Below are 27,020 nucleotides of genomic sequence, written 5' to 3' on the forward strand. Positions count from 1 at the left end.
ATTCAAAGCATTGCGACTCCGGTTTGGGGAGCGCGGCCTTCTGGGGTCATAGCTTTCCAGTCATTGCCACATTACTATAAGTGGTACCGAAATTCCTAATAAGATGATCCCCAATGTCATGCTGGATTTGTCTGCTGCGTAGCTCGTGGTGGCATTAAGTCCTCGGTTATTACACAGTTCCACGTTGCAGCAGAAGACTTTTCGGATATTTCCGAGCTCATCTTCTTCAGTGGGGTCACAGTCACGAATTGTGGAGCAGCCGCGGATCACAACCTCATTCCCTTGGAATGGGAAAGCTGAAATGTAACATATAAAAGATTATTTCATTTCTGACAATGATTTCTTTATCTATTCTTTTCTACTTATGTCCAGCAGTCTGTAGGTATGGGCGGCGCAGTGTCAGTATATACTGCACACTGACCTGATATTCAACAGAACAAACAAACAAAAGAGCATGTTACCTGGGAAATCCATGGACATGTGACGGACACAGCTGTGTGGATTGTTGCACCGACAGCTCACTAATCAGAACTCTGTATTGTAACAAGCTGTGCACCTACATGACCATAGACTGTCCATCACATGACCATAGACTGTCCATCACATGACCATAGACTGTCCATCACATGACCATAGACTGTCCATCACATGACCGTAGACTGTCCATCACATGACCGTAGACTGTCCATCACATGACCGTACACTGTCCATCACAGGACCATAGACTGTCCATCACATGACCGTAGACTGTCCATCACATGACCGTACACTGTCCATCACATGATCATATACTGTCTTTTTCCACTGTAGGTATACAATGGATGACATCAGGCAGAGATCTAGAAACCTGTGAGGTATTGGGTAACATGTCCGCCCCACTTTTGTTAATCTAGTACAAGGCTCTCTATTCAGGGTGACAATGTTGCACCTTAGGGACGTGACTATGGACGTACTCACGTATATCTGGGCTCAGCACGGTGGTCTTGCACATACTGTCAGAGGCCGTGCAGTTCTTCTGGTCGGTGCACTCCGAGCTCAGCGTTTCATCCGGACAGTAGTAACAAACGAGTGATTCACCTTAGATATGCAAAATAGGGTTAAAATATTATTATTGTTATTACTTATTTATATAGTGTCACGGGATGGTTAGAGTCTATACTATAGGCAATGTGTAATATATATTTCATGTGGAATGTATTCTCTAACCTGTTATATACATCAATGTGTAGTTGGCTGATTCGGGTCTAGTGTGTTAGCACATTGTATGCAAATCCCTCTAACTAGTGAGGACCAGTGAGGACAATGGGTGGAGATAATCTGATCAGTGTCTCCAAGAAGATGTTGGATGGTGCATTGTCCATAGTAGACAGGGAGTCTGCTCTCCTTGGTATAGGTGAGGGGGGAAGGATCTGTGACTCAGCCCTTCCCACCCACAGATATAGGTGTAACAGTCTTAGTATATAGTTGTAGCTTGCAGTTAGTATGTGTTAGCCGGCCTGTGCACAGCTCTGCAGAGAGCCAGGATATAGTTACAGGACCAAGGAACCAAAGTTATCATTGGATTGTGACTTCTGTGGACTTATTGTTATTACGGTTGATGTGACCGCTGCCGGCTACTAACTTTGTGGATTACAATAAATTGCTGTTGTCTCCTGACCTCTTGCGTCCGTGTTGATTCAAAAGACCATCCGGAGGAAGACGTATACCTTTGCTCCGTGACAACTGGTTGGCAGCGGTGGGATCAACAGCGGACAGCGAGATGGACTACAGCAGCTCAGCGATTAATGGAACCACAACCTCAGAATACAGGAACTGGACTATGGCAAGTCTACAAGTAAGGGCCCGGGAACTAAACCTGAGTTACCAGGGAAGAACGAAAGAGCAACTGATCGAGGCACTGGAGGAGATGACCCTGCAAAGCGACCATGAGGAGGGCTGCCCCCAGGAGACAGTAGAGATACGGGAGTGGCAGGTACAGACCCAAAAGAGCAGATGGGTTGTTTTGTATGAGGAGGAATTGGCAGTGCTGGGGCTAGGAGCAACTGCAGAGCAAAGGAGTAGAGCATTACAGAGGGCTCAGGAAACGGAGAAGGAGGAACAGAGAATGGCGCATGAAAAGGAAAGAATGGCGCATGAAATGCGAATGGCTGAGATCACTGCGCGGAATTATAATCAAACGTCGACCCCCAGCCCAACAGTGAGAGAACCACCATATGTCTCCCATAAACACTTCAAGACCTTTGATGAAGCGGCTGGGGATGTTGATGGATATTTTCAGGACTTCGAACACCAGTGCCGCCTGATGGAAGTCCCAGAGAAGGATTGGGTCCGGTATCTGGTGGGGCACCTACGAGATGGGGCTGCGGAAGCTCTCAGAGCCATGGACCCTAGTGATCAGCGGGACTATGAGACCATTAAAAGAGCGGTGCAGAAGTATTATGCCGTCACTCCAGAGACCTACCGAGTTCAGTTCCGCTCTTTGTCTTACAATGGGGGAAGCTCCTTCCACATGTTCGCCCACAAGTTGAAGCAAGCATGCAAGCGCTGGCTAGAAGGAGAGGAGGCTGTCACAGTCGATAAGATCCTCCAAGTCATACTTAAGGAACAGTTCTTTTCCCAGTGTCCCGCTGAGATCCGTGAGTGGGTGCTGGAACGGAACCCAGCCACAGTTGAGCAAGCTGCTTCTCTTGCAGATGAGGGCCTGACCATCAAGCCGCAGTGGAAGAGGTTGTTTGCAGAGGAGCGGAAAACTACCACAGTCCGCCAGACACCCTTCAGCCAGCCACCCACCTTTCGTGCCCGGCCTCAGGATTACAATTCCCCCTCTACCCCTGCCCCAGCCCATCGGCCTCCAGCTATGAACAACCCTGTCCCTAGACAACGACCCACTGGAAGAATGCTAGAGCGCAGATGTTTTGGGTGCGGGCGGCCTGGACATTTGCAAGCTAGTTGCCCTGCTAACATGGGGGCACGGGCCACCGTGGCATCCCGGCCTATTCACTACCTGGGAACCACCCCTAGGACAGAAAGTTTGGCCCCATTTCCAGATGACTCCATGAATGACCCATCTGTTCCACCTCCAGGGGTCTATGGGATTCAGCCTTCCGCCACACATCCCGCAAACCTTCAGCGGAAGCACTTGCAGGAGGTCCTACTGGATGGCCGAACAGTTGTTGGATTCCGGGACTCGGGAGCTTTCCTAACGGTAGCGGACCCCCGAGTTGTGCGACCCGAGGCCCTAGAGGAGGGCCCTGGCATTTCTATCAAGTTGGCAGGAGGTACTCAAAGACGTATTCCTAAAGCTACCGTGGAACTCGACTATGGTTATGGACCAAAACGATGCACAATTGGTGTGATGAGCGGGCTGCCGGCCGATGTTCTGTTAGGCAACGATGTTGGAAATCTACAGTGCCACTTTGTGGGAGCAGTGACCCGAAGCCAAGCTCAGAGAGAAGCCAACATGGATCCACCGGATTTTCTGCCAGATGCCAGCCCTTCAACCCTACAACTTTACCATTCAGTACCACCGAGGGAACCAACACCAGAACGCAGATGGGTTATCCCGGCAGGAGGACATATGAGCTATAGAGACTGATGTGCATTCCCCAATTTACCTGTGTAGGCCAATTGTGTCATGCACATGTTTTGAGAGGGGGAGGGGTTGTCACGGGATGGTTAGAGTCTATACTATAGGCAATGTGTAATATATATTTCATGTGGAATGTATTCTCTAACCTGTTATATACATCAATGTGTAGTTGGCTGATTCGGGTCTAGTGTGTTAGCACATTGTATGCAAATCCCTCTAACTAGTGAGGACAATGGGTGGAGATAATCTGATCAGTGTCTCCAAGAAGATGTTGGATGGTGCATTGTCCATAGTAGACAGGGAGTCTGCTCTCCTTGGTATAGGTGAGGGGGGAAGGATCTGTGACTCAGCCCTTCCCACCCACAGATATAGGTGTAACAGTCTTAGTATATAGTTGTAGCTTGCAGTTAGTATGTGTTAGCCAGCCTGTGCACAGCTCTGCAGAGAGCCAGGATATAGTTACAGGACCAAGGAACCAAAGTTATCATTGGATTGTGACTTCTGTGGACTTATTGTTATTACGGTTGATGTGACCGCTGCCGGCTACTAACTTTGTGGATTACAATAAATTGCTGTTGTCTCCCGACCTCTTGCGTCCGTGTTGATTCAAAAGACCATCCGGAGGAAGACGTATACCTTTGCTCCGTGACATATAGCAACATTAATTCCATAGTGCTGTACATTATTATATTAATCCCATGATGCTCTGTACATTATTATATTAATCCCATGGTGCTCTGTACATTATTATATTAATCCCATGGTGCTCTGTACATTATTATATTACTCCCATGGTGCTCTGTACATTATTATATTAATTCCATGGTGCTCTGTACATTATTATATTAATCCCATGGTGCTCTGTACATTATTATATTACTCCCATGGTGCTCTGTACATTATTATATTACTCCCATGGTGCTCTGTACATTATTATATTAATTCCATGGTGCTCTGTACATTATTATATTAATCCCATGGTGCTCTGTACATTATTATATTAATCCCATGGTGCTCTGTACATTATTATATTACTCCCATGGTGCTCTGTACATTATTATATTACTCCCATGGTGCTCTGTACATTATTATATTAATTCCATGGTGCTCTGTACATTATTATATTCATCCCATGGTGCTCTGTACATTATTATATTATTCCCATGGTGCTCTGTACATTATTATATTAATTCCATGGTGCTCTGTACATTATTATATTAATCCCATGGTGCTCTGTACATTATTATATTAATCCCATGGTGCTGTACATTATTATAGTAATCCCATGGTGCTCTGTACATTATTATATTAATCCCATGGCGCTCTGTACATTATTATATTAATCCCATGGTGCTCTGTACATTATTATATTATTCCCATGGTGCTCTGTACATTATTATATTAATTCCATGGTGCTCTGTACATTATTATATTAATCCCATGGTGCAGTGTACATTATTATATTAATCCCATGGTGCTCTGTACATTATTATATTAATCCCATGGTGCTCTGTACATTATTATATTACTCCCATGGTGCTCTGTACATTATTATATTAATCTCATGGTGGTCTGTACATTATTATATTAATCCCATGGTGCTCTGTACATTATTATATTAATCTCATGGTGCTCTGTACATTATTATATTAATCCCATGGTGCTGTACATTATTATATTAATCTCATGGTGCTCTGTACATTATTATATTAATCCCATGGTGCTCTGTACATTATTATATTAATCTCATGGTGCTCTGTACATTATTATATTAATCCCATGGTGCTCTGTACATTATTATATTAATCCCATGGTGCTCTGTACATTATTATATTAATCCCATGGTGCTGTACTTTATTATATTAATCTCATGGTGCTCTGTACATTATTATATTAATCCCATGGTGCTCTGTACATTATTATATTAATCCCATGGTGCTGTACATTATTATATTAATGCCATGGTGCTCTGTACATTATTATATTAATCCCATGGTGCTCTGTACATTATTATATTAATCCCATGATGCTCTGTACATTATTACATTAATCCCATGGTGCTCTGTACATTATTATATTAATCCCATGGTGCTCTGTACATTATTATATTAATCCCATGGTGGTCTGTACATTATTATATTAATCCCATGGTGCTCTGTACATTATTTTATATTATTCCCATGGTGCTCTGTACATTATTATATTAATCCCATGGTGCTCTGTACATTATTATATTAATCCCATTGTGCTCTGTACATTATTATATTAATCCCATGGTGCTCTGTACATTATTATATTAATCCCATGGTGCTGTACATTATTATATTAATCCCATGGTGCTCTGTACATTATTATATTAATCCCATGGTGCTCTGTACATTATTATATTAATCTCATGGTGCTCTGTACATTATTATATTAATCCCATGGTGCTCTGTACATTATTATATTAATCCCATGGTGCTCTGTACATTATTATATTAATCCCATGGTGCTCTGTACATTATTATATTAATCCCATGGTGCTCTGTACATTATTATATTAATCCCATGGTGCTCTGTACATTATTATATTAATCCCATGGTGCTCTGTACATTATTATATTAATCTCATGGTGCTCTGTACATTATTATATTAATCCCATGGTGCTCTGTACATTATTATATTAATCCCATGGTGCTCTGTACATTATTATATTAATCTCATGGTGCTCTGTACATTATTATATTAATCCCATAGTGCTCTGTACATTATTATATTAATCCCATGGTGCTCTGTACATTATTATATTAATCTCATGGTGCTCTGTACATTATTATATTAATCCCATGGTGCTGTACATTATTATATTAATTCCATGGTGCTGTACATTATTATATTAATTCCATGGTGCTGTACATTATTATATTAATTCCATGGTGCTCTGTACATTATTATATTAATCCCATGGTGCTGTACATTATTATATTAATTCCATGGTGCTCTGTACATTATTATATTATTCCCATGGTGCTCTGTACATTATTATATTAATCCCATGGTGCTCTGTACATTATTATATTAATCCCATGGTGCTCTGTACATTATTATATTAATCCCATGGTGGTCTGTACATTATTATATTAATCCCATGGTGCTCTGTACATTATTATATTAATCTCATGGTGCTCTGTACATTATTATATTAATCCCATGGTGCTCTGTACATTATTATATTAATCCCATGGCGCTCTGTACATTATTATATTAATCCCATGGTGATGTATAGAGATGAGCGAACAGTGTTCTATGGAACTCATGTTCGATCGGATATTAGGCTGTTCGGCATGTTCGAATCGAATCGAACACTGCGTGGTAAAGTGCGCCATTACTCGATTCCCCTCCCACCTTCCCTGGCGCCTTTTTTGCTCCAATAACAGCGCAGGGTAGGTGGGACAGGAACTACGACACCGGTGACGTTGAAAAAAGTAGGCAAAACCCATTGGCTGCCGAAAACATGTGACCTCTAATTTAAAAGAACAGCGCCGCCCAGGTTCGCGTCATTCTGAGCTTGCAATTCACCGAGGACGGAGGTTTCCGTCCAGTTAGCTAGGGCTTAGATTCTGGGTAGGCAGGGACAGGCTAGGATAGGAAGGAGAAGACAACCACAACAGCTCTTGTAAGAGCTAAATTCCAGGGAGAAGCTTGTCAGTGTAACGTGGCACTGACGGGCTCAATCGCCGCAACCCAGCTTTCCCAGGATCCTGAATGGAATACACTGTCAGTGTATTCCCGTATACCCGATATATACCCCCGATACCCGTTCCAACGGTGTGCCCCCCCACCTTCACCCCAGAAATACCCTGCAAGTCCCCTAGCAATAGAATTGGGGCTATATACACCCACAATTTTTACTACTGGTATATAGTGCCATTGTCTGACTGGGAATTCAAAGAATATATTGGGGTTATAAATACCCTCATTTCTTGCTACTGCCATATAGTGCCATTGTCTGACTGGGAATTCAAAGAATATATTGGGGTTACGTGCACCCACAATTTTTGCTACTGGTATATAGTGCCAATTTCTAACTGGGAATTCAAAATGCGCAAGGCTCCCGGAAAGGGACGTGGACGAGGCCGTGGGCGAGGTCGGGGGAATGGTTCTGGGGAGCAAGGTAGCAGTGAAGCCACAGGGCGTCCCGTGCCTACTCCTGTGGGGCAGCAAGCATTGCGCCACTCCACAGTGCCAGGGTTGCTTGCCACATTAACTAAACTGCAGGGTACAAACCTTAGTAGGCCCGAGAACCAGGAACAGGTCTTGCAATGGCTGTCAGAGAACGCTTACAGCACATTGTCCAGCAGCCAGTCAGACTCTGCCTCCTCTCCTCCTATTACCCAACAGTCTTGTCCTCCTTCCTCCCAAAATTCCCAAGCTTTACAGAACAATAACCCAAACTGTCCCTGCTCCCCAGAGCTGTTCTCCGCTCCTTTCATTGTCCCTCAACCTGCCCCTCCACGTCACGATTCCACGAACCTAACAGAGGAGCATCTGTGTCCAGATGCTCAAACACTAGAGTCTCCTCCATCTCCGTTCGATTTGGTGGTGGATGACCAGCAACCCACCCTCATCGACGATGATGTGACGCAGTTGCCGTCAGGGCATCCAGTTGACCGGCGCATTGCGGGAGGAGGAGATGAGACAGGAGTTGGAAGAGGAAGTGGTGGATGATGAGGACACTGACCCGACCTGGACAGGGGGGATGTCAAGCGGGGAAAGTAGTGTGGATGTTGAGGCAGGTGCAGCACCAAAAAGGGTAGCTAGAGGCAGAGGCAGAGGTCAGCAGCTTAGGCGAAGCCAGGCCACACCCGGAATCTCCCAAGATGTTCCAGTTCGTACCCAGCCCCGAAAAACTCCCACCTCGAGGGCACGTTTCTCGAAGGTGTGGAGTTTTTTCAAGGAATGCGCCGAGGACAGATATAGTGTTGTCTGCACAATTTGCCTCTCGAAATTGATTAGGGGCTCTGAGAAGAGCAACCTGTCCACCACTTCAATGCGCCGTCATTTGGAATCCAAGCACTGGAATCAGTGGCAGGCAGCAACGGCAGGACAAAGGCCGCCTGCCGTTCACGCCCCTGCCACTGCCTCTGCCTCTGCCACTGCCACTGCTGACTGTGCTGGCGATGCACTCCAGAGGACGAGCCAGGACACCACTTCATCTGCCTCCGCCACTTTGTTGACTTCTCCCTCATCCTCCCCTGTTCCTGTCTTATCTCCTTCTCCTGCACCATCAAAGGCACCATCAGGCGCTTCTTTACAACAACCCACCATCTCTCAGACATTGGAGCGGCGGCAGAAATACACTGCTAACCACCCACACGCGCAAGCCTTGAACGCCAACATCGCTAAACTGCTGGCCCAGGAGATGTTGGCGTTCCGGCTTGTTGAAACTCCCGCCTTCCTGGACCTGATGGCAACTGCGGCACCTCGCTATGCCGTCCCTAGCCATCACTACTTCTCCCGGTGTGCCGTCCCCGCCTTGCACCAGCACGTGTCACTCAACATCAGGCGGGCCCTTAGTTCCGCGCTTTGCACAAAGGTCCACTTGACCACCGACGCGTGGACAAGTGCATGCGGACAGGGACGCTACATTTCACTGACGGCGCACTGGGTGAATGTAGTTGAGGCTGGGACTGCTTCCCAAACTGGCCCGGTGTACCTCGTCTCCCCGCCTAACATTCCTGGCAGGGACACGAGAAGAACACCCCCCTCCTCCTCCTCCTCTACCGCCTCCTCCTCCGCCACCGCCTCCTCCTCCGCCACCGCCTCCTCCTCCGCTGTTAGATTGACCCCAGCTACGAGTTGGAAACGTTGCAGCACTGGCGTTGGTAGACGTCAGCAGGCTGTGCTGAAGCTGATCAGCTTGGGGGACAGACAGCACACTGCCTCCGAGGTGAGGGATGCCCTCCTCGATGAGACGGCAATATGGTTTGAGCCGCTGCACCTGGGCCCAGGCATGGTCGTTTGTGATAACGGCCGGAACCTGGTAGCAGCTCTGGAGCTTGCCGGACTCCCAACATGTTCCATGCCTGGCCCACGTCTTCAACCTAGTGGTGCAACGTTTCCTAAAGAGCTACCCCAATGTTCCAGAGCTACTGGTGAAAGTGCGGCGCATGTGCGCCCACTTTCGCAAGTCGACAGTAGCCGCTGCTAGCTTAAAATCTCTCCAGCAACGCCTGCATGTGCCACAACACCGGCTTTTGTGCGACGTCCCCACACGCTGGAACTCAACGTTTCAGATGTTGAATAGAGTGGTTGAGCAGCAGAGACCTTTGATGGAATACCAGCTACAAAACCCTAGGGTGCCACAAAGTCAGCTGCCTCAGTTTCTCAGCCATGAGTGGCCATGGATGAGAGACCTTTGTGACATCCTACGGGTCTTTGAGGAGTCCACAAGGAGGGTGAGCTCTGAGGATGCGATGGTGAGCCTTACAATCCTGCTCTTGTGTGTTCTGAGAGAATCCCTGATTGACATCAGGGATAACTCAGATCACACAGAGGAGTTAGGGATAGCATCCGATCCGTCACAGCTGGAGAGTAGGTCCACACATCTGTCCACTTCATCGCGTTTAATGGAGGAGGAGGAGGAGGAGGAGGAGGAAGAAGAAGAGTTGTCCGATGATGTGATGGTGATACAGGAGGCTTCCGGGCAACTTCGAATCGTCCCATTGTTGCAGCGCGGATGGGTAGACATGGAGGATGAGGAGGAAATGGAGATTGAACTTTCCGGTGGGGCCAGAGGAGTCATGCCAACTAACACTGTGGCAGACATGGCTGAGTTCATGTTGGGGTGCTTTACAACCGACAAGCGTATTGTCAAAATCATGGAGGACAACCAGTACTGGATCTTTGCTATCCTTGACCCCCGGTATAAAAACAACATCTCGTCTTTTATTCCGGTAGAGGGGAGGGCCAATCGCATCAATGCTTGCCACAGGCAATTGGTGCAGAATATGATGGAGATGTTTCCAGCATGTGACGTTGGCGGCAGGGAGGGCAGTTCCTCCAGTAGGCAACCAAGTTCTCACCGGTCCACACAAACGAGGGGCACACTGTCTAAGGTCTGGGACACCTTGATGGCACCCCCTCGCCAAAGTGCCGCCACGGAGGGTCCTAGTGTCACCAGGCGTGAGAAATATAGGCGCATGTTGCGGGAATACCTTTCCGACCACAGCCCTGTCCTCTCCGACCCCTCTGCGCCCTACACGTATTGGGTGTCGAAGTTGGACCTGTGGCTTGAACTTGCCCTATATGCCTTGGAGGTGCTGTCCTGTCCTGCCGCCAGCGTCCTATCTGAGAGGGTGTTCAGTGCAGCCGGTGGCATCATCACTGACAAGTGCACCCGTCTGTCAGCTGAGAGTGCCGACCGGCTCACTTTGATAAAAATGAACCACCACTGGATAGAGCCTTCATTTTTGTGCCCACCTGTGTAAAGCACCCCAACATGAAACTCCATGTCTGTACTCAACCTCTCCAATTCCTCCGCATCCTCATACTCATCCACCATAAGCGTTGCACAATTCTGCTAATACTAGGCTCCCTCCACCCTGATTTCCCCCAACTCTGCTGGTTAGAGGCTCCCTCCACCCTGATTTCCACCATCTCTGCTGGTTAGAGGCTCCCTCCACCCTGTTTTCCCACAACTCTGCTGGTTAGAGGCTCCCTCCACCATGCTTTCCCACAACTCTGCTGGTTAGAGGCTCCCTCCACCCTGATTTTCACCAACTCTGCTGGTTAGAGGCTCCCTCCACCCTGCTTTCCCACAACTCTGCTGGTTAGAGGTTCCCTCCACCCTGATTTCCACCAACTCTGCTGGTTAGAGGCTCCCTCCACCATGAATTGGTCCAAACTGGGCTGTTTAGAGGCTCCCTCCACCATGAATTGGTCCAAACTGGGGTTTTTAGAGGCTCCCTCCACCATGAATTGGTCCAAACTGGGCTGTTTAGAGGCTCCCTCCACCATGAATTGGTCCAAACTGGGGTTTTTAGAGGCTCCCTCCACCATGAATTGGTCCAAACTGGGCTGTTTAGAGGCTCCCTCCACCATGAATTGGTCCAAAATGGGTTTTTTAGAGACTCCCTCCACCATGAATTTGCCCAAACTGGGCTGGTTAGAGGCTCCCTCCACCATGAATTTGCCCAAACTGGGCTGTTTAGAGGCTCCCTCCACCATGAATTGGTCCAAACTGGGCTGTTTAGAGGCTCCCTCCACCATGAATTGGTCCAAACTGGGGTTTTTAGAGGCTCCCTCCACCATGAATTGGTCCAAACTGGGCTGTTTAGAGGCTCCCTCCACCATGAATTGGTCCAAACTGGGCTGGTTAGAGGCTCCCTCCACCATGAATTGGTCCAAACTGGGTTTTCTAGAGGCTCCCTCCACCATGAATTGGTCCAAACTGGGCTGGTTAGAGGCTCCCTCCACCATGAATTGGTCCAAACTGGGCTGGTTAGAGGCTCCCTCCACCATGAATTTGCCCAAACTGGGCTGGTTAGAGGCTCCCTCCACCATGAATTTGCCCAAACTGGGCTGTTTAGAGGCTCCCTCCATCATGAATTGGTCCAAACTGGGGTTTTTAGAGGCTCCCTCCACCATGAATTGGTCCAAACTGGGCTGTTTAGAGGCTCCCTCCACCATAAATTGGTCCAAACTGGGGTTTTTAGAGGCTCCCTCCACCATGAATTTCCCAAAACTTGGCTGTTTAGAGGCTCCCTCCACCATGAATTTGCCCAAACTGGGCTGTTTAGAGGCTCCCTCCATCATGAATTGGTCCAAACTGGGCTGGTTAGAGGCTCCCTCCACCATGAATTGGTCCAAACTGGGTTTTCTAGAGGCTCCCTCCACCATGAATTGGTCCAAACTGGGCTGGTTAGAGGCTCCCTCCACCATGAATTTGCCCAAACTGGGCTGTTTAGAGGCTCCCTCCATCATGAATTGGTCCAAACTGGGCTGTTTAGAGGCTCCCTCCACCATGAATTGGTCCAAACTGGGCTGGTTAGAGGCTCCCTCCACCATGAATTGGTCCAAACTGGGGTTTTTAGAGGCTCCCTCCACCATGAATTGGTCCAAACTGGGGTTTTTAGAGGCTCCCTCCACCATGAATTGGTCCAAACTGGGGTTTTTAGAGGCTCCCTGCACCATGAATTTCCCAAAACTTGGCTGTTTAGAGGCTCCCTCCACCATGAATTTGCCCAAACTGGGCTGTTTAGAGGCTCCCTCCATCATGAATTGGTCCAAACTGGGCTGGTTAGAGGCTCCCTCCACCATGAATTTGCCCAAACTGGGCTGTTTAGAGGCTCCCTCCATCATGAATTGGTCCAAACTGGGGTTTTAGAGGCTCCCTCCACCATGAATTGGTCCAAACTGGGCTGTTTAGAGGCTCCCTCCACCATGAATTGGTCCAAACTGGGCTGGTTAGAGGCTCCCTCCACCATGAATTGGTCCAAACTGGGGTTTTTAGAGGCTCCCTCCACCATGAATTGGTCCAAACTGGGGTTTTTAGAGGCTCCCTCCACCATGAATTGGTCCAAACTGGGCTGGTTAGAGGCTCCCTCCACCATGAATTGGTCCAAACTGGGCTGGTTAGAGGCTCCCTCCACCATGAATTTGCCCAAACTGGGCTGGTTAGAGGCTCCCTCCACCATGAATTTGCCCAAACTGGGCTGTTTAGAGGCTCCCTCCATCATGAATTGGTCCAAACTGGGCTGTTTAGAGGCTCCCTCCACCATGAATTGGTCCAAACTGGGCTGTTTAGAGGCTCCCTCCACCATGAATTGGTCCAAACTGGGGTTTTTAGAGGCTCCCTCCACCATGAATTGGTCCAAACTGGGCTGTTTAGAGGCTCCCTCCACCATGAATTGGTCCAAAATGGGTTTTTTAGAGACTCCCTCCACCATGAATTTGCCCAAACTGGGCTGGTTAGAGGCTCCCTCCACCATGAATTTGCCCAAACTGGGCTGTTTAGAGGCTCCCTCCACCATGAATTGGTCCAAACTGGGCTGTTTAGAGGCTCCCTCCACCATGAATTGGTCCAAACTGGGGTTTTTAGAGGCTCCCTCCACCATGAATTGGTCCAAACTGGGCTGTTTAGAGGCTCCCTCCACCATGAATTGGTCCAAACTGGGCTGGTTAGAGGCTCCCTCCACCATGAATTGGTCCAAACTGGGTTTTCTAGAGGCTCCCTCCACCATGAATTGGTCCAAACTGGGCTGGTTAGAGGCTCCCTCCACCATGAATTGGTCCAAACTGGGCTGGTTAGAGGCTCCCTCCACCATGAATTTGCCCAAACTGGGCTGGTTAGAGGCTCCCTCCACCATGAATTTGCCCAAACTGGGCTGGTTAGAGGCTCCCTCCACCATGAATTTGCCCAAACTGGGCTGTTTAGAGGCTCCCTCCATCATGAATTGGTCCAAACTGGGGTTTTTAGAGGCTCCCTCCACCATGAATTGGTCCAAACTGGGCTGTTTAGAGGCTCCCTCCACCATGAATTGGTCCAAACTGGGGTTTTTAGAGGCTCCCTCCACCATGAATTGGTCCAAACTGGGCTGTTTAGAGGCTCCCTCCACCATGAATTGGTCCAAACTGGGGTTTTTAGAGGCTCCCTCCACCATGAATTGGTCCAAACTGGGCTGTTTAGAGGCTCCCTCCACCATGAATTGGTCCAAAATGGGTTTTTTAGAGACTCCCTCCACCATGAATTTGCCCAAACTGGGCTGGTTAGAGGCTCCCTCCACCATGAATTTGCCCAAACTGGGCTGTTTAGAGGCTCCCTCCACCATGAATTGGTCCAAACTGGGCTGTTTAGAGGCTCCCTCCACCATGAATTTGCCCAAACTGGGCTGTTTAGAGGCTCCCTCCATCATGAATTGGTCCAAACTGGGCTGGTTAGAGGCTCCCTCCACCATGAATTGGTCCAAACTGGGTTTTCTAGAGGCTCCCTCCACCATGAATTGGTCCAAACTGGGCTGGTTAGAGGCTCCCTCCACCATGAATTTGCCCAAACTGGGCTGTTTAGAGGCTCCCTCCATCATGAATTGGTCCAAACTGGGCTGTTTAGAGGCTCCCTCCACCATGAATTGGTCCAAACTGGGCTGGTTAGAGGCTCCCTCCACCATGAATTGGTCCAAACTGGGGTTTTTAGAGGCTCCCTCCACCATGAATTGGTCCAAACTGGGGTTTTTAGAGGCTCCCTCCACCATGAATTGGTCCAAACTGGGGTTTTTAGAGGCTCCCTGCACCATGAATTTCCCAAAACTTGGCTGTTTAGAGGCTCCCTCCACCATGAATTTGCCCAAACTGGGCTGTTTAGAGGCTCCCTCCATCATGAATTGGTCCAAACTGGGCTGGTTAGAGGCTCCCTCCACCATGAATTTGCCCAAACTGGGCTGTTTAGAGGCTCCCTCCATCATGAATTGGTCCAAACTGGGGTTTTAGAGGCTCCCTCCACCATGAATTGGTCCAAACTGGGCTGTTTAGAGGCTCCCTCCACCATGAATTGGTCCAAACTGGGCTGGTTAGAGGCTCCCTCCACCATGAATTGGTCCAAACTGGGGTTTTTAGAGGCTCCCTCCACCATGAATTGGTCCAAACTGGGGTTTTTAGAGGCTCCCTCCACCATGAATTGGTCCAAACTGGGCTGGTTAGAGGCTCCCTCCACCATGAATTGGTCCAAACTGGGCTGGTTAGAGGCTCCCTCCACCATGAATTTGCCCAAACTGGGCTGGTTAGAGGCTCCCTCCACCATGAATTTGCCCAAACTGGGCTGTTTAGAGGCTCCCTCCATCATGAATTGGTCCAAACTGGGCTGTTTAGAGGCTCCCTCCACCATGAATTGGTCCAAACTGGGCTGTTTAGAGGCTCCCTCCACCATGAATTGGTCCAAACTGGGCTGGTTAGAGGCTCCCTCCACCATGAATTGGTCCAAACTGGGGTTTTTAGAGGCTCCCTCCACCATGAATTGGTCCAAACTGGGGTTTTTAGAGGCTCCCTCCACCATGAATTGGTCCAAACTGGGGTTTTTAGAGGATCCCTCCACCATGAATTTCCCAAAACTTGGCTGTTTAGAGGCTCCCTCCACCATGAATTTGCCCAAACTGGGCTGTTTAGAGGCTCCCTCCATCATGAATTGGTCCAAACTGGGCTGGTTAGAGGCTCCCTCCACCATGAATTTGCCCAAACTGGGCTGTTTAGAGGCTCCCTCCATCATGAATTGGTCCAAACTGGGGTTTTAGAGGCTCCCTCCATCATGAATTGGTCCAAACTGGGCTGTTTAGAGGCTCCCTCCACCATGAATTGGTCCAAACTGGGCTGGTTAGAGGCTCCCTCCACCATGAATTGGTCCAAACTGGGGTTTTTAGAGGCTCCCTCCACCATGAATTGGTCCAAACTGGGGTTTTTAGAGGCTCCCTCCACCATGAATTGGTCCAAACTGGGGTTTTTAGGGGCTCCCTCCACCATGAATTTCCCAAAACTTGGCTGTTTAGAGGCTCCCTCCACCATGAATTTGCCCAAACTGGGCTGTTTAGAGGCTCCCTCCATCATGAATTGGTCCAAACTGGGCTGTTTAGAGGTTCCCTCCATCATGAATTGGTCCAAACTGGGCTGTTTAGAGGCTCCCTCCATCATGAATTGGTCCAAACTGGGTTTTTTAGAGGCTCCCTCCACCATGAATTGGTCCAAACTGGGCTGGTTAGAGGCTCCCTCCACCATGAATTGGTCCAAACTGGGCTGGTTAGAGGCTCCCTCCACCATGAATTGGTCCAAACTAGGCTGGTTAGAGGCTCCCTCCACCATGAATTGGTCCAAACTGGGTTGGTTAGAGGCTCCCTCCACCATGAATTGGTCCAAACTGGGCTGGTTAGAGGCTCCCTCCACCATGAATTGGTCCAAACTGGGGTTTTTAGAGGCTCCCTCCACCATGAATTTCCCAAAACTTGGCTGTTTAGAGGCTCCCTCCACCATGAATTTGCCCAAACTGGGCTGTATAGAGGCTCCGTCCATCATGAATTGGTCCAAACTGGGCTGTTTAGAGGCTCCCTCCATCATGAATTGGTCCAAACTGGGCTGTTTATAGGCTCCCTCCATCATGAATTGGTCCAAACTGGGCTGTTTAGAGGCTCCCTCCATCATGAATTTGCCCAAACTGGGGTGTTTAGAGGCTCCCTCCACCATGAATTGGTCCAAACTGGTGTTTTTAGAGGCTCCCTCCACCATGAATTGGTCCAAACTCTGCTGGTTAGAGGCTCAATCCACCCTGATTTTCAAAACAAATGTTGGTGCCAACCTCAACTTACTACAAGGGCCAAATTCACTGCTGGTGACAAGCTCTCCTCACTGCAAGTGCCAAATACACATGTTTCAAGGTGTTTTCCTACTGTCAGAGAGGTGGTATTGAGTGTGTAAAGTGTGTAGTTGTTAGGCTGTGATGTTGGGGTAATAGAGGGTCTTTGGTGTGTTAGATGCCCCCAGACATGCTTCCCCTGCTGTCCCAGTGTCATTCCAGAGGTGTTGGCATCATTTCCTGGGGTGTCATAGTGGACTTGGTGACCCTCCAGACACGGATTTGGGTTTCCCCCTTAACGAGTATCTGTTCCCCATAGACTATAATGGGGTTTGAAACCCGTTCGAACACACGAACATTGAGCGGCTGTTCGAATCGAATTTCGAACCTCGAACATTTTAGTGTTCGCTCATCTCTAATTATTATATTAATCCCATGGTGCTCTGTACATTATTATATTAATCCCATGGTGCTCTGTACATTATTATATTAATCCCATGGTGCTCTGTACATTATTATATTAATCCCATGGTGCTCTGTACATTATTATATTACTCCCATGGTGCTCTGTACATTATTATATTAATCTCATGGTGCTGTACATTATTATATTAATCCCATGATGCTCTGTACATTATTATATTAATCCTATGGTGCTCTGTACATTATTATATTAATCCCATGGTGCTCTGTACATTATTATATTAATCCCATGGTGCTCTGTACATTATTATATTAATCTCATGGTGCTCTGTACATTATTATATTAATCCCATGGTGCTCTGTACATTATTATATTAATCCCATGGTGCTCTGTACATTATTATATTAATCCCATGGTGCTCTGTACATTATTATATTAATCCCATGGTGCTCTGTACATTATTATATTAATCCCATGGTGCTCTGTACATTATTATATTAATCCCATGTTGCTCTGTACATTATTATATTAATCCCATGGTGCTCTGTACATTATTATATTAATCCTATGGTGCTCTGTACATTATTATATTAATCCCATGGTGCTCTGTACATTATTATATTAATCCCATGGTGCTCTGTACATTATTATATTAATCTCATGGTGCTCTGTACATTATTATATTAATCCCATGGTGCTCTGTACATTATTATATTAATCTCATGGTGCTCTGTACATTATTATATTAATCCCATGGTGCTCTGTACATTATTATATTAATCCCATGGTGCTCTGTACATTATTATATTAATCCCATGGTGCTCTGTACATTATTATATTAATCCCATGGTGCTCTGTACATTATTATATTAATTCCATGGTGCTCTGTACATTATTATATTAATCCCATGGTGCTGTACATTATTATATTACTCCCATGGTGCTCTGTACATTATTATATTAATCCCATGGTGCTCTGTACATTATTATATTAATCCCATGGTGCTCTGTACATTATTATATTAATCCCATGGTGTTCTGTACATTATTATATTAATCCCATGGTGCTGTACATTATTATATTAATTCCATGGTGCTCTGTACATTATTATATTAATCCCATGGTGCTCTGTACATTATTATATTAATTCCATGGTGATCTGTACATTATTATATTAATCCCATGGTGCTCTGTACATTATTATATTAATCCCATGGTGCTCTGTACATTATTATATTAATCCCATGGTGCTGTACATTATTATATTAATCCCATGGTGCTCTGTACATTATTATATTAATCCCATGGTGTTCTGTACATTATTATATTAATCCCATGGTGCTGTACATTATTATATTAATTCCATGGTGCTCTGTACATTATTATATTAATCCCATGGTGCTCTGTACATTATTATATTAATTCCATGGTGATCTGTACATTATTATATTAATCCCATGGTGCTCTGTACATTATTATATTAATCCCATGGTGCTCTGTACATTATTATATTAATCCCATGGTGCTGTACATTATTATATTAATTCCATGGTGCTCTGTACATTATTATATTAATCCCATGGTGCTCTGTACATTATTATATTAATTCCATGGTGATCTGTACATTATTATATTAATCCCATGGTGCTCTGTACATTATTATATTAATCCCATGGTGCTGTACATTATTATATTAATCTCATGGTGCTCTGTACATTATTATATTAATCCCATGGTGCTCTGTACATTATTATATTAATCCCATGGTGCTGTACATTATTATATTAATCCCATGGTGCTCTGTACATTATTATATTAATTCCATGGTGCTCTGTACATTATTATATTAATCCCATGGTGCTCTGTACATTATTATATTAATTCCATGGTGATCTGTACATTATTATATTAATCCCATGGTGCTCTGTACATTATTATATTAATCCCATGGTGCTGTACATTATTATATTAATCTCATGGTGCTCTGTACATTATTATATTAATCCCATGGTGCTCTGTACATTATTATATTAATCCCATGGTGCTGTACATTATTATATTAATCCCATGGTGCTCTGTACATTATTATATTAATCCCATCGTGCTGTACATTATTATATTAATCCCATGGTGCTCTGTACATTATTATATTAATCCCATGGTGCTGTACATTATTATATTAATCTCATGGTGCTCTGTACATTATTATATTAATCCCATGGTGCTCTGTACATTATTATATTAATCCCATGGTGCTCTGTACATTATTATATTAATTCCATGGTACTGTACATTATTATATTAATCCCATGGTGCTGTACATTATTATATTAATCTCATGGTGCTCTGTACATTATTATATTAATCCCATGCTGCTCTGTACATTATTATATTAATCCCATGGTGCTCTGTACATTATTATATTAATCTCATGGTGCTCTGTACATTATTATATTAATCCCATGGTGCTCTGTACATTATTATATTAATCCCATGGTGCTCTGTACATTATTATATTAATCCCATGGTGCTCTGTACATTATTATATTAATTCCATGGTGTTGTACATTATTATATTAATCCCATGGTGCTCTGTACATTATTATATTAATTCCATGGTGCTCTGTACATTATTGTATTAATCCCATGGTGCTGTACATTATTATATTAATTCCATGGTACTGTACATTATTATATTAATCCCATGGTGCTGTACATTATTATATTAATCCCATGGTGCTGTACATTATTATATTAATCTCATGGTGCTCTGTACATTATTATATTAATCCCATGCTGCTCTGTACATTATTGTATTAATCCCATGGTGCTCTGTACATTATTATATTAATTCCATGGTGCTCTGTACATTATTGTATTAATCCCATGGTGCTCTGTACATTATTGTATTAATCCCATGGTGCTCTGTACATTATTATATTAATTCCATGGTGCTCTGTACATTATTGTATTAATCCCATGGTGCTGTACATTATTATATTAATCCCATGGTGCTCTGTACATTATTGTATTAATCCCATGGTGCTCTGTACATTATTATATTAATTCCATGGTGCTCTGTACATTATTGTATTAATCCCATGGTGCTGTACATTATTATATTAATATGAATGTGGCGAGGTAGACCTGTCTTGCAGAGGTGAGTGTGAACAAGTGCGAAAATAAGAAACTCTCTCATGTAAACCCCACCCTCGACTCCTGCCTCATGCTGTATACGGGGACAGTAATATCCTTTGCTGAGCAGATCCTAAGTTACATAATGTCTTATACCTCAGCCACATCCAGGGCTGCAGTCACAATTTGGTAGTTGCCCTGAGACTCATTCTGCAGTCACATCTAGAGCTGTAGTTACACTGTGCCTTGTACTGCAATCACATCTAGAGCTGCATTCTCAGTAATTGTAAAACACATCCTATAATATAATGACATCCAGATCTGTATCTAAGACTCTGTAGTTTCATTGTGTTTTATACTCCATTCACTTCCAGGACTGCGGTATCCATTAGGCTGTTACATAATGAGTTATACCTTAGTTACATTCAGAGCTGCAGTCACAATTTAGCAGTTTTACCATGTTTTATATAAGTCACATCCAGAGCTGCATTTAGAATTCAGCTGTCACAACATGTCTTGTACTCCGATCACATCCTGACCTGATTCTACATTTCTGTACTTTCATAACCTAGTTACATCTAGAGCTGCAGTTTCCTCGTGTGTTATACTCCAGTCACCTTCAGATCTGCAGTCACAATTCTGCAGTTATATCATCTTTTACACAACAAATCCAATTATCTTCCAATTAAATTAAATATTGTATGTTATATGACAAACCCAGAGCTGCATTCAGAGTTCTGCTGTTACTTTGCACACCCGGTTACATCCAGAGCTGCAATCAGTATTCTGCTGTTACATAGCACACCCGGTTACATCCACAGCTGCAATCAGTATTCTGCTGTTACATAGCACACCCGGTTACATCCAGAGCTGCATTCAGAATTCTGCTGTTACATTGAGCACCCAGTTACATCCAGTTACATCCAGAGCTGCATTCAGAATTCTACTGTTACATTGAGCACCCAGTTACATCCAGTTACATCCAGAGCTGCATTCAGAATTCTAGTGTTACATTGCACACCCAGTTACATCCAGAGCTGCAATCAGAATTCTACTGTTACATTGTACACCCAGTTACATCCAGAGCTGCAATCAGAATTCTACTGTTACATTGTACACCCAGTTACATCCAGAGCTGCAGTCAGAATTCTGCTTACATTGTACACCCAGTTACATCCAGAGCTGCAGTCAGAATTCTAGTGTTACATTGTGCACCCAGTTACATCCAGAGCTGCAATCAGAATTCTAGTGTTACATTGTGCACCCAGTTACATCCAGAGCTGCAGTCAGAATTCTAGTGTTACATTGCACACCCAGTTACATCCAGAGCTGCAGTCAGAATTCTGCTTACATTGTACACCCAGTTACATCCAGAGCTGCAGTCAGAATTCTAGTGTTACATTGTGCACCCAGTTACATCCAGAGCTGCAATCAGAATTCTAGTGTTACATTGTACACCCAGTTACATCCAGAGCTGCAGTCAGAATTCTAGTGTTACATTGCACACCCAGTTACATCCAGAGCTGCATTCAGAGTTCTGCTGTTACATTGTACACCCAGTTACATCCAGAGCTGCAGTCAGAATTCTAGTGTTACATTGTGCACCCAGTTACATCCAGAGCTGCAGTCAGAATTCTAGTGTTACATTGTGCACCCAGTTACATCCAGAGCTGCAGTCAGAATTCTAGTGTTACATTGTGCACCCAGTTACATCCAGAGCTGCAATCAGAATTCTAGTGTTACATTGTGCACCCAGTTACATCCAGAGCTGCAGTCAGAATTCTAGTGTTACATTGCACACCCAGTTACATCCAGAGCTGCAGTCAGAATTCTGCTTACATTGTACACCCAGTTACATCCAGAGCTGCAGTCAGAATTCTAGTGTTACATTGTGCACCCAGTTACATCCAGAGCTGCAATCAGAATTCTAGTGTTACATTGTACACCCAGTTACATCCAGAGCTGCAGTCAGAATTCTAGTGTTACATTGCACACCCAGTTACATCCAGAGCTGCATTCAGAGTTCTGCTGTTACATTGTACACCCAGTTACATCCAGAGCTGCAGTCAGAATTCTGCTTACATTGTAAACCCATTTACAACCAGAGCTGCATTAAGAATTCTACTGTTACATTGCACACCCGGTTACATCCAGAGCTGCAGTCAGAATTCTAGTGTTACATTGCACACCCAGTTACATCCAGAGCTGCATTCAAAATTCTAGTTTTACAGTGTACATCCAGTTACATCCAGAGCTGCATTCACAATTCTGCTTACATTGTACACCCAGTTACATCCAGAGCTGCATTCAGAATTCTAGTGTTACATTGCACACCCAGTTACATCCAGAGCTGCAATCAGAATTCTACTGTTACATTGTACACCCAGTTACATCCAGAGCTGCAATCAGAATTCTACTGTTACATTGTACACCCAGTTACATCCAGAGCTGCAGTCAGAATTCTGCTTACATTGTACACCCAGTTACATCCAGAGCTGCAGTCAGAATTCTAGTGTTACATTGTGCACCCAGTTACATCCAGAGCTGCAATCAGAATTCTAGTGTTACATTGTGCACCCAGTTACATCCAGAGCTGCAGTCAGAATTCTGCTTACATTGTACACCCAGTTACATCCAGAGCTGCAGTCAGAATTCTAGTGTTACATTGTGCACCCAGTTACATCCAGAGCTGCAATCAGAATTCTAGTGTTACATTGTACACCCAGTTACATCCAGAGCTGCAGTCAGAATTCTAGTGTTACATTGTACACCCAGTTACATCCAGAGCTGCAGTCAGAATTCTAGTGTTACATTGCACACCCAGTTACATCCAGAGCTGCATTCAGAGTTCTGCTGTTACATTGTACACCCAGTTACATCCAGAGCTGCAGTCAGAATTCTGCTTACATTGTAAACCCATTTACAACCAGAGCTGCATTAAGAATTCTACTGTTACATTGCACACCCGGTTACATCCAGAGCTGCAGTCAGAATTCTAGTGTTACATTGCACACCCAGTTACATCCAGAGCTGCATTCAAAATTCTAGTTTTACAGTGTACATCCAGTTACATCCAGAGCTGCATTCACAATTCTGCTTACATTGTACACCCAGTTACATCCAGAGCTGCATTCAGAATTCTAGTGTTACATTGCACACCCAGTTACATCCAGAGCTGCATTCAGAATTCTGCTGTTACATTGTACACCCAGTTACATCCAGAGCTACATTCAGAGTTCTGCTGTTACATTGTACACCCAGTTACATCCAGAGCTGCATTAAGAATTCTGCTTACATTGTACACCCAGTTACAACCAGAGCTGCATTCAGTATTCTGCTGTTACATTGTACACCCAGTTACATCCAGAGCTACATTCAGAGTTCTGCTGTTACATTGTACACCCATTTACAACCAGAGCTGCATTAAGAATTCTGCTTACATTGTACACCCAGTTACAACCAGAGCTGCATTCAGTATTCTGCTGTTACATTGTACACCCAGTTACATCCAGAGCTGCATTCAGAGTTCTAGTGTTACATTGCACACCCGGTTACATCCAGAGCTGCAGTCAGAATTCTGCTGTTACATTGCACACCCAGTTACATCCAGAGCTGCATTCAGAATTCTGCTTACATTGTACACCCAGTTATAACCAGAGCTGCATTAAGAATTCTAGTGTTACATTGCACACCCAGTTACATCCAGAGCTGCATTCAGAGTTCTAGTGTTACATTGTGCACCCAGTTACATCCAGAGCTGCATTCAGAATTCTACTGTTACATTGTGCATCCAGTTACATCCAGAGCTGCATTCAGAGTTCTGCTGTTACATTGTGCATCCAGTTACATCCAGAGCTGCATTAAGAATTCTAGTGTTACATTGCACACCCGGTTACATACAGAGCTGCAGTCAGAATTCTACTGTTACATTGTGCATCCAGTTACATCCAGAGCTGCATTCAGAGTTCTGCTGTTACAGTGTGCATCCAGTTACATCCAGAGCTGCATTAAGAATTCTAGTGTTACATTGCACACCCAGTTACATCCAGAGCTGCATTCAGAGTTCTAGTGTTACATTGTGCACCCAGTTACATCCAGAGCTGCAGTCAGAATTCTAGTGTTACATTGCACACCCAGTTACATCCAGAGCTGCAGTCAGTATTCTGCTGTTACATTGTACACCCAGTTACATCCAGAGCTGCATTCAGAGTTCTGCTGTTACATTGTACACCCAGTTACATCCAGAGCTGCATTCAGAGTTCTGCTGTTACATTGCACACCCATTTACAACCAGAGCTGCATTAAGAATTCTGCTTACATTGTACACCCAGTTACAACCAGAGCTGCATTCAGTATTCTGCTGTTACATTGTACACCCAGTTACATCCAGAGCTGCATTAAGAATTCTAGTGTTACATTGCACACCCAGTTACATACAGAGCTGCATTCAGAATTCTACTGTTACATTGTGCATCCAGTTACATCCAGAGCTGCATTCAGAGTTCTGCTGTTACATTGTGCATCCAGTTACATCCAGAGCTGCATTAAGAATTCTAGTGTTACATTGCACACCCGGTTACATACAGAGCTGCAGTCAGAATTCTACTGTTACATTGTGCATCCAGTTACATCCAGAGCTGCATTCAGAGTTCTGCTGTTACAGTGTGCATCCAGTTACATCCAGAGCTGCATTAAGAATTCTAGTGTTACATTGCACACCCAGTTACATCCAGAGCTGCATTCAGAGTTCTAGTGTTACATTGTGCACCCAGTTACATCCAGAGCTGCAGTCAGAATTCTAGTGTTACATTGCACACCCAGTTACATCCAGAGCTGCAGTCAGTATTCTGCTGTTACATTGTACACCCAGTTACATCCAGAGCTGCATTCAGAGTTCTGCTGTTACATTGTACACCCAGTTACATCCAGAGCTGCATTCAGAGTTCTGCTGTTACATTGCACACCCATTTACAACCAGAGCTGCATTAAGAATTCTGCTTACATTGTACACCCAGTTACAACCAGAGCTGCATTCAGTATTCTGCTGTTACATTGTACACCCAGTTACATCCAGAGCTGCATTCAGAGTTCTAGTGTTACATTGTGCACCCAGTTACATCCAGAGCTGCATTCAGAATTCTACTGTTACATTGTGCATCCAGTTACATCCAGAGCTGCATTAAGAATTCTAGTGTTACATTGCACACCCAGTTACATCCAGAGCTGCATTCAGAGTTCTGCTGTTACATTGCACACCCAGTTACATCCAGAGCTGCATTCAGAATTCTGCTGTTACATTGCACACCCAGTTACATCCAGAGCTGCATTCAGAATTCTACTGTTACATTGCACACCCAGTTACATCCAGAGCTGCATTCAGAGTTCTGCTGTTACATTGTGCACCCAGTTACATCCAGTTACATCCAGAGCTACATTCAGAGTTCTGCTGTTACATTGTACACCCAGTTACATCCAGAGCTGCAATCCGTATTCTGCTGTTACATTGCACACCCAGTTACATCCAGAGCTGCATTCAGAGTTCTGCTGTTACATTGCACACCCAGTTACATCCAGAGCTGCATTCAGAGTTCTGCTGTTACATTGTACACCCAGTTACATCCAGAGCTGCATTTAGAATTCTGTGGTTAAACTTCAGTTGCAGCAACCACAATACGATAAATGATGTCTTCTACTGCAGTCACATCCGGAGCTGCATGCACAGTCAAGCGGTTACATTTACAAAAAATTGGTACAGAATGACACCCCATGGGTCATGAAAGAAAGGTTTGGAAATGATGACGGGAAAAAGTGGTGAGGACGAGCACCAGGGAGAAGAAGGATGGAGAGAAGTCTGAAGATCCAACCACAAGACGGAAGATTTCAGAGAAATACCGGCCATATGGTCATAAGAAAGATATAAGGATCTTACCGGGCAAGGAACACAAGGTCAGGACGACCAAAACAATCCCAAAAATATTCATACTGAAGTCCTAATGATGATGAGATCTTCTCTGCTCCTGAGATGCTCCTGAGATGCTCCTGAGACGTTCTGGTACTGGAGGACCTGCTGACGTGACTATAGAGACATCTCCTCCTTATATATAACAAGGAGCCGGTTCCTCCACATGTCACCAGAACTGATTGAGTCATTTGCATTCTTGTGGGCCGGTACCAGAATCGGCTTATTCAAAGGTAGGATGAGCAGCTCAGCACGCCCTCGGGTCACCGCCACCTCCTGGCACACAACGTCACGAAACACACTCAGGAATCTCAGGTTACTTTATATCAATCCCCCAGGGCTGAACATCTGAGGTCAATAACTCTGCTCTTCACAATTCATTTCTTATGAAACTTTGTTGAAACTGCAGCTAAATCTTTATTGATTGTGAAACTTTGTAACGTTTTTGGATTAACCCTTCACCGGGTTTCATTTTGTTTTTGAAAACAATCTTAGAAGTGTTTTTTGGGACCTTTGGATCAGACCTGACACACAACATATGAACCTCAATATAGAAGAGTGAATGAGGCCTCCTCATGACCTCCATGACAAAAACA

At 45.1% G+C, this 27,020-nt stretch overlaps 1 protein-coding gene across 1 annotated transcript; it reads right to left on the bottom strand.

Moving 5' to 3' along the window:
- LOC142186714 (ly6/PLAUR domain-containing protein 2-like) lies at positions 1-26,601 on the bottom strand. The gene is made up of 3 exons (XM_075261344.1): positions 26,395-26,601; positions 958-1,077; positions 1-296 (listed from the first exon to the last, which is right to left on the bottom strand). The coding sequence occupies exons 1-3, from the start codon at positions 26,444-26,446 to the stop codon at positions 61-63; spliced, it is 408 nt and encodes a 135-aa protein (XP_075117445.1). The 5' UTR covers positions 26,447-26,601; the 3' UTR covers positions 1-60.
- Between the last annotated feature and the right edge of the window lie 419 nt (positions 26,602-27,020).

The sequence above is a fragment of the Leptodactylus fuscus genome, unplaced genomic scaffold (genome assembly GCF_031893055.1).
Source record: "Leptodactylus fuscus isolate aLepFus1 unplaced genomic scaffold, aLepFus1.hap2 HAP2_SCAFFOLD_114, whole genome shotgun sequence".
In the NCBI taxonomy this organism is placed as follows: Eukaryota; Metazoa; Chordata; class Amphibia; order Anura; family Leptodactylidae; genus Leptodactylus; species Leptodactylus fuscus.

What these genes read in the sequence shown, in the direction of transcription:
- LOC142186714 (XM_075261344.1), bottom strand. Translation starts at nt 26,446, where the DNA reads ATGAATATTTTTGGGATTGTTTTGGTCGTCCTGACCTTGTGTTCCTTG. An exon ending in GACCTTGTGTTCCTTGCCCG is followed by an intron (nt 1,078 to 26,394) that starts GTAAGATCCTTA and finishes TGCATATCTAAG; the next exon opens with GTGAATCACTCGTTTGTTAC. An exon ending in CGTGCTGAGCCCAGATATAC is followed by an intron (nt 297 to 957) that starts GTGAGTACGTCC and finishes GTTACATTTCAG; the next exon opens with CTTTCCCATTCCAAGGGAAT.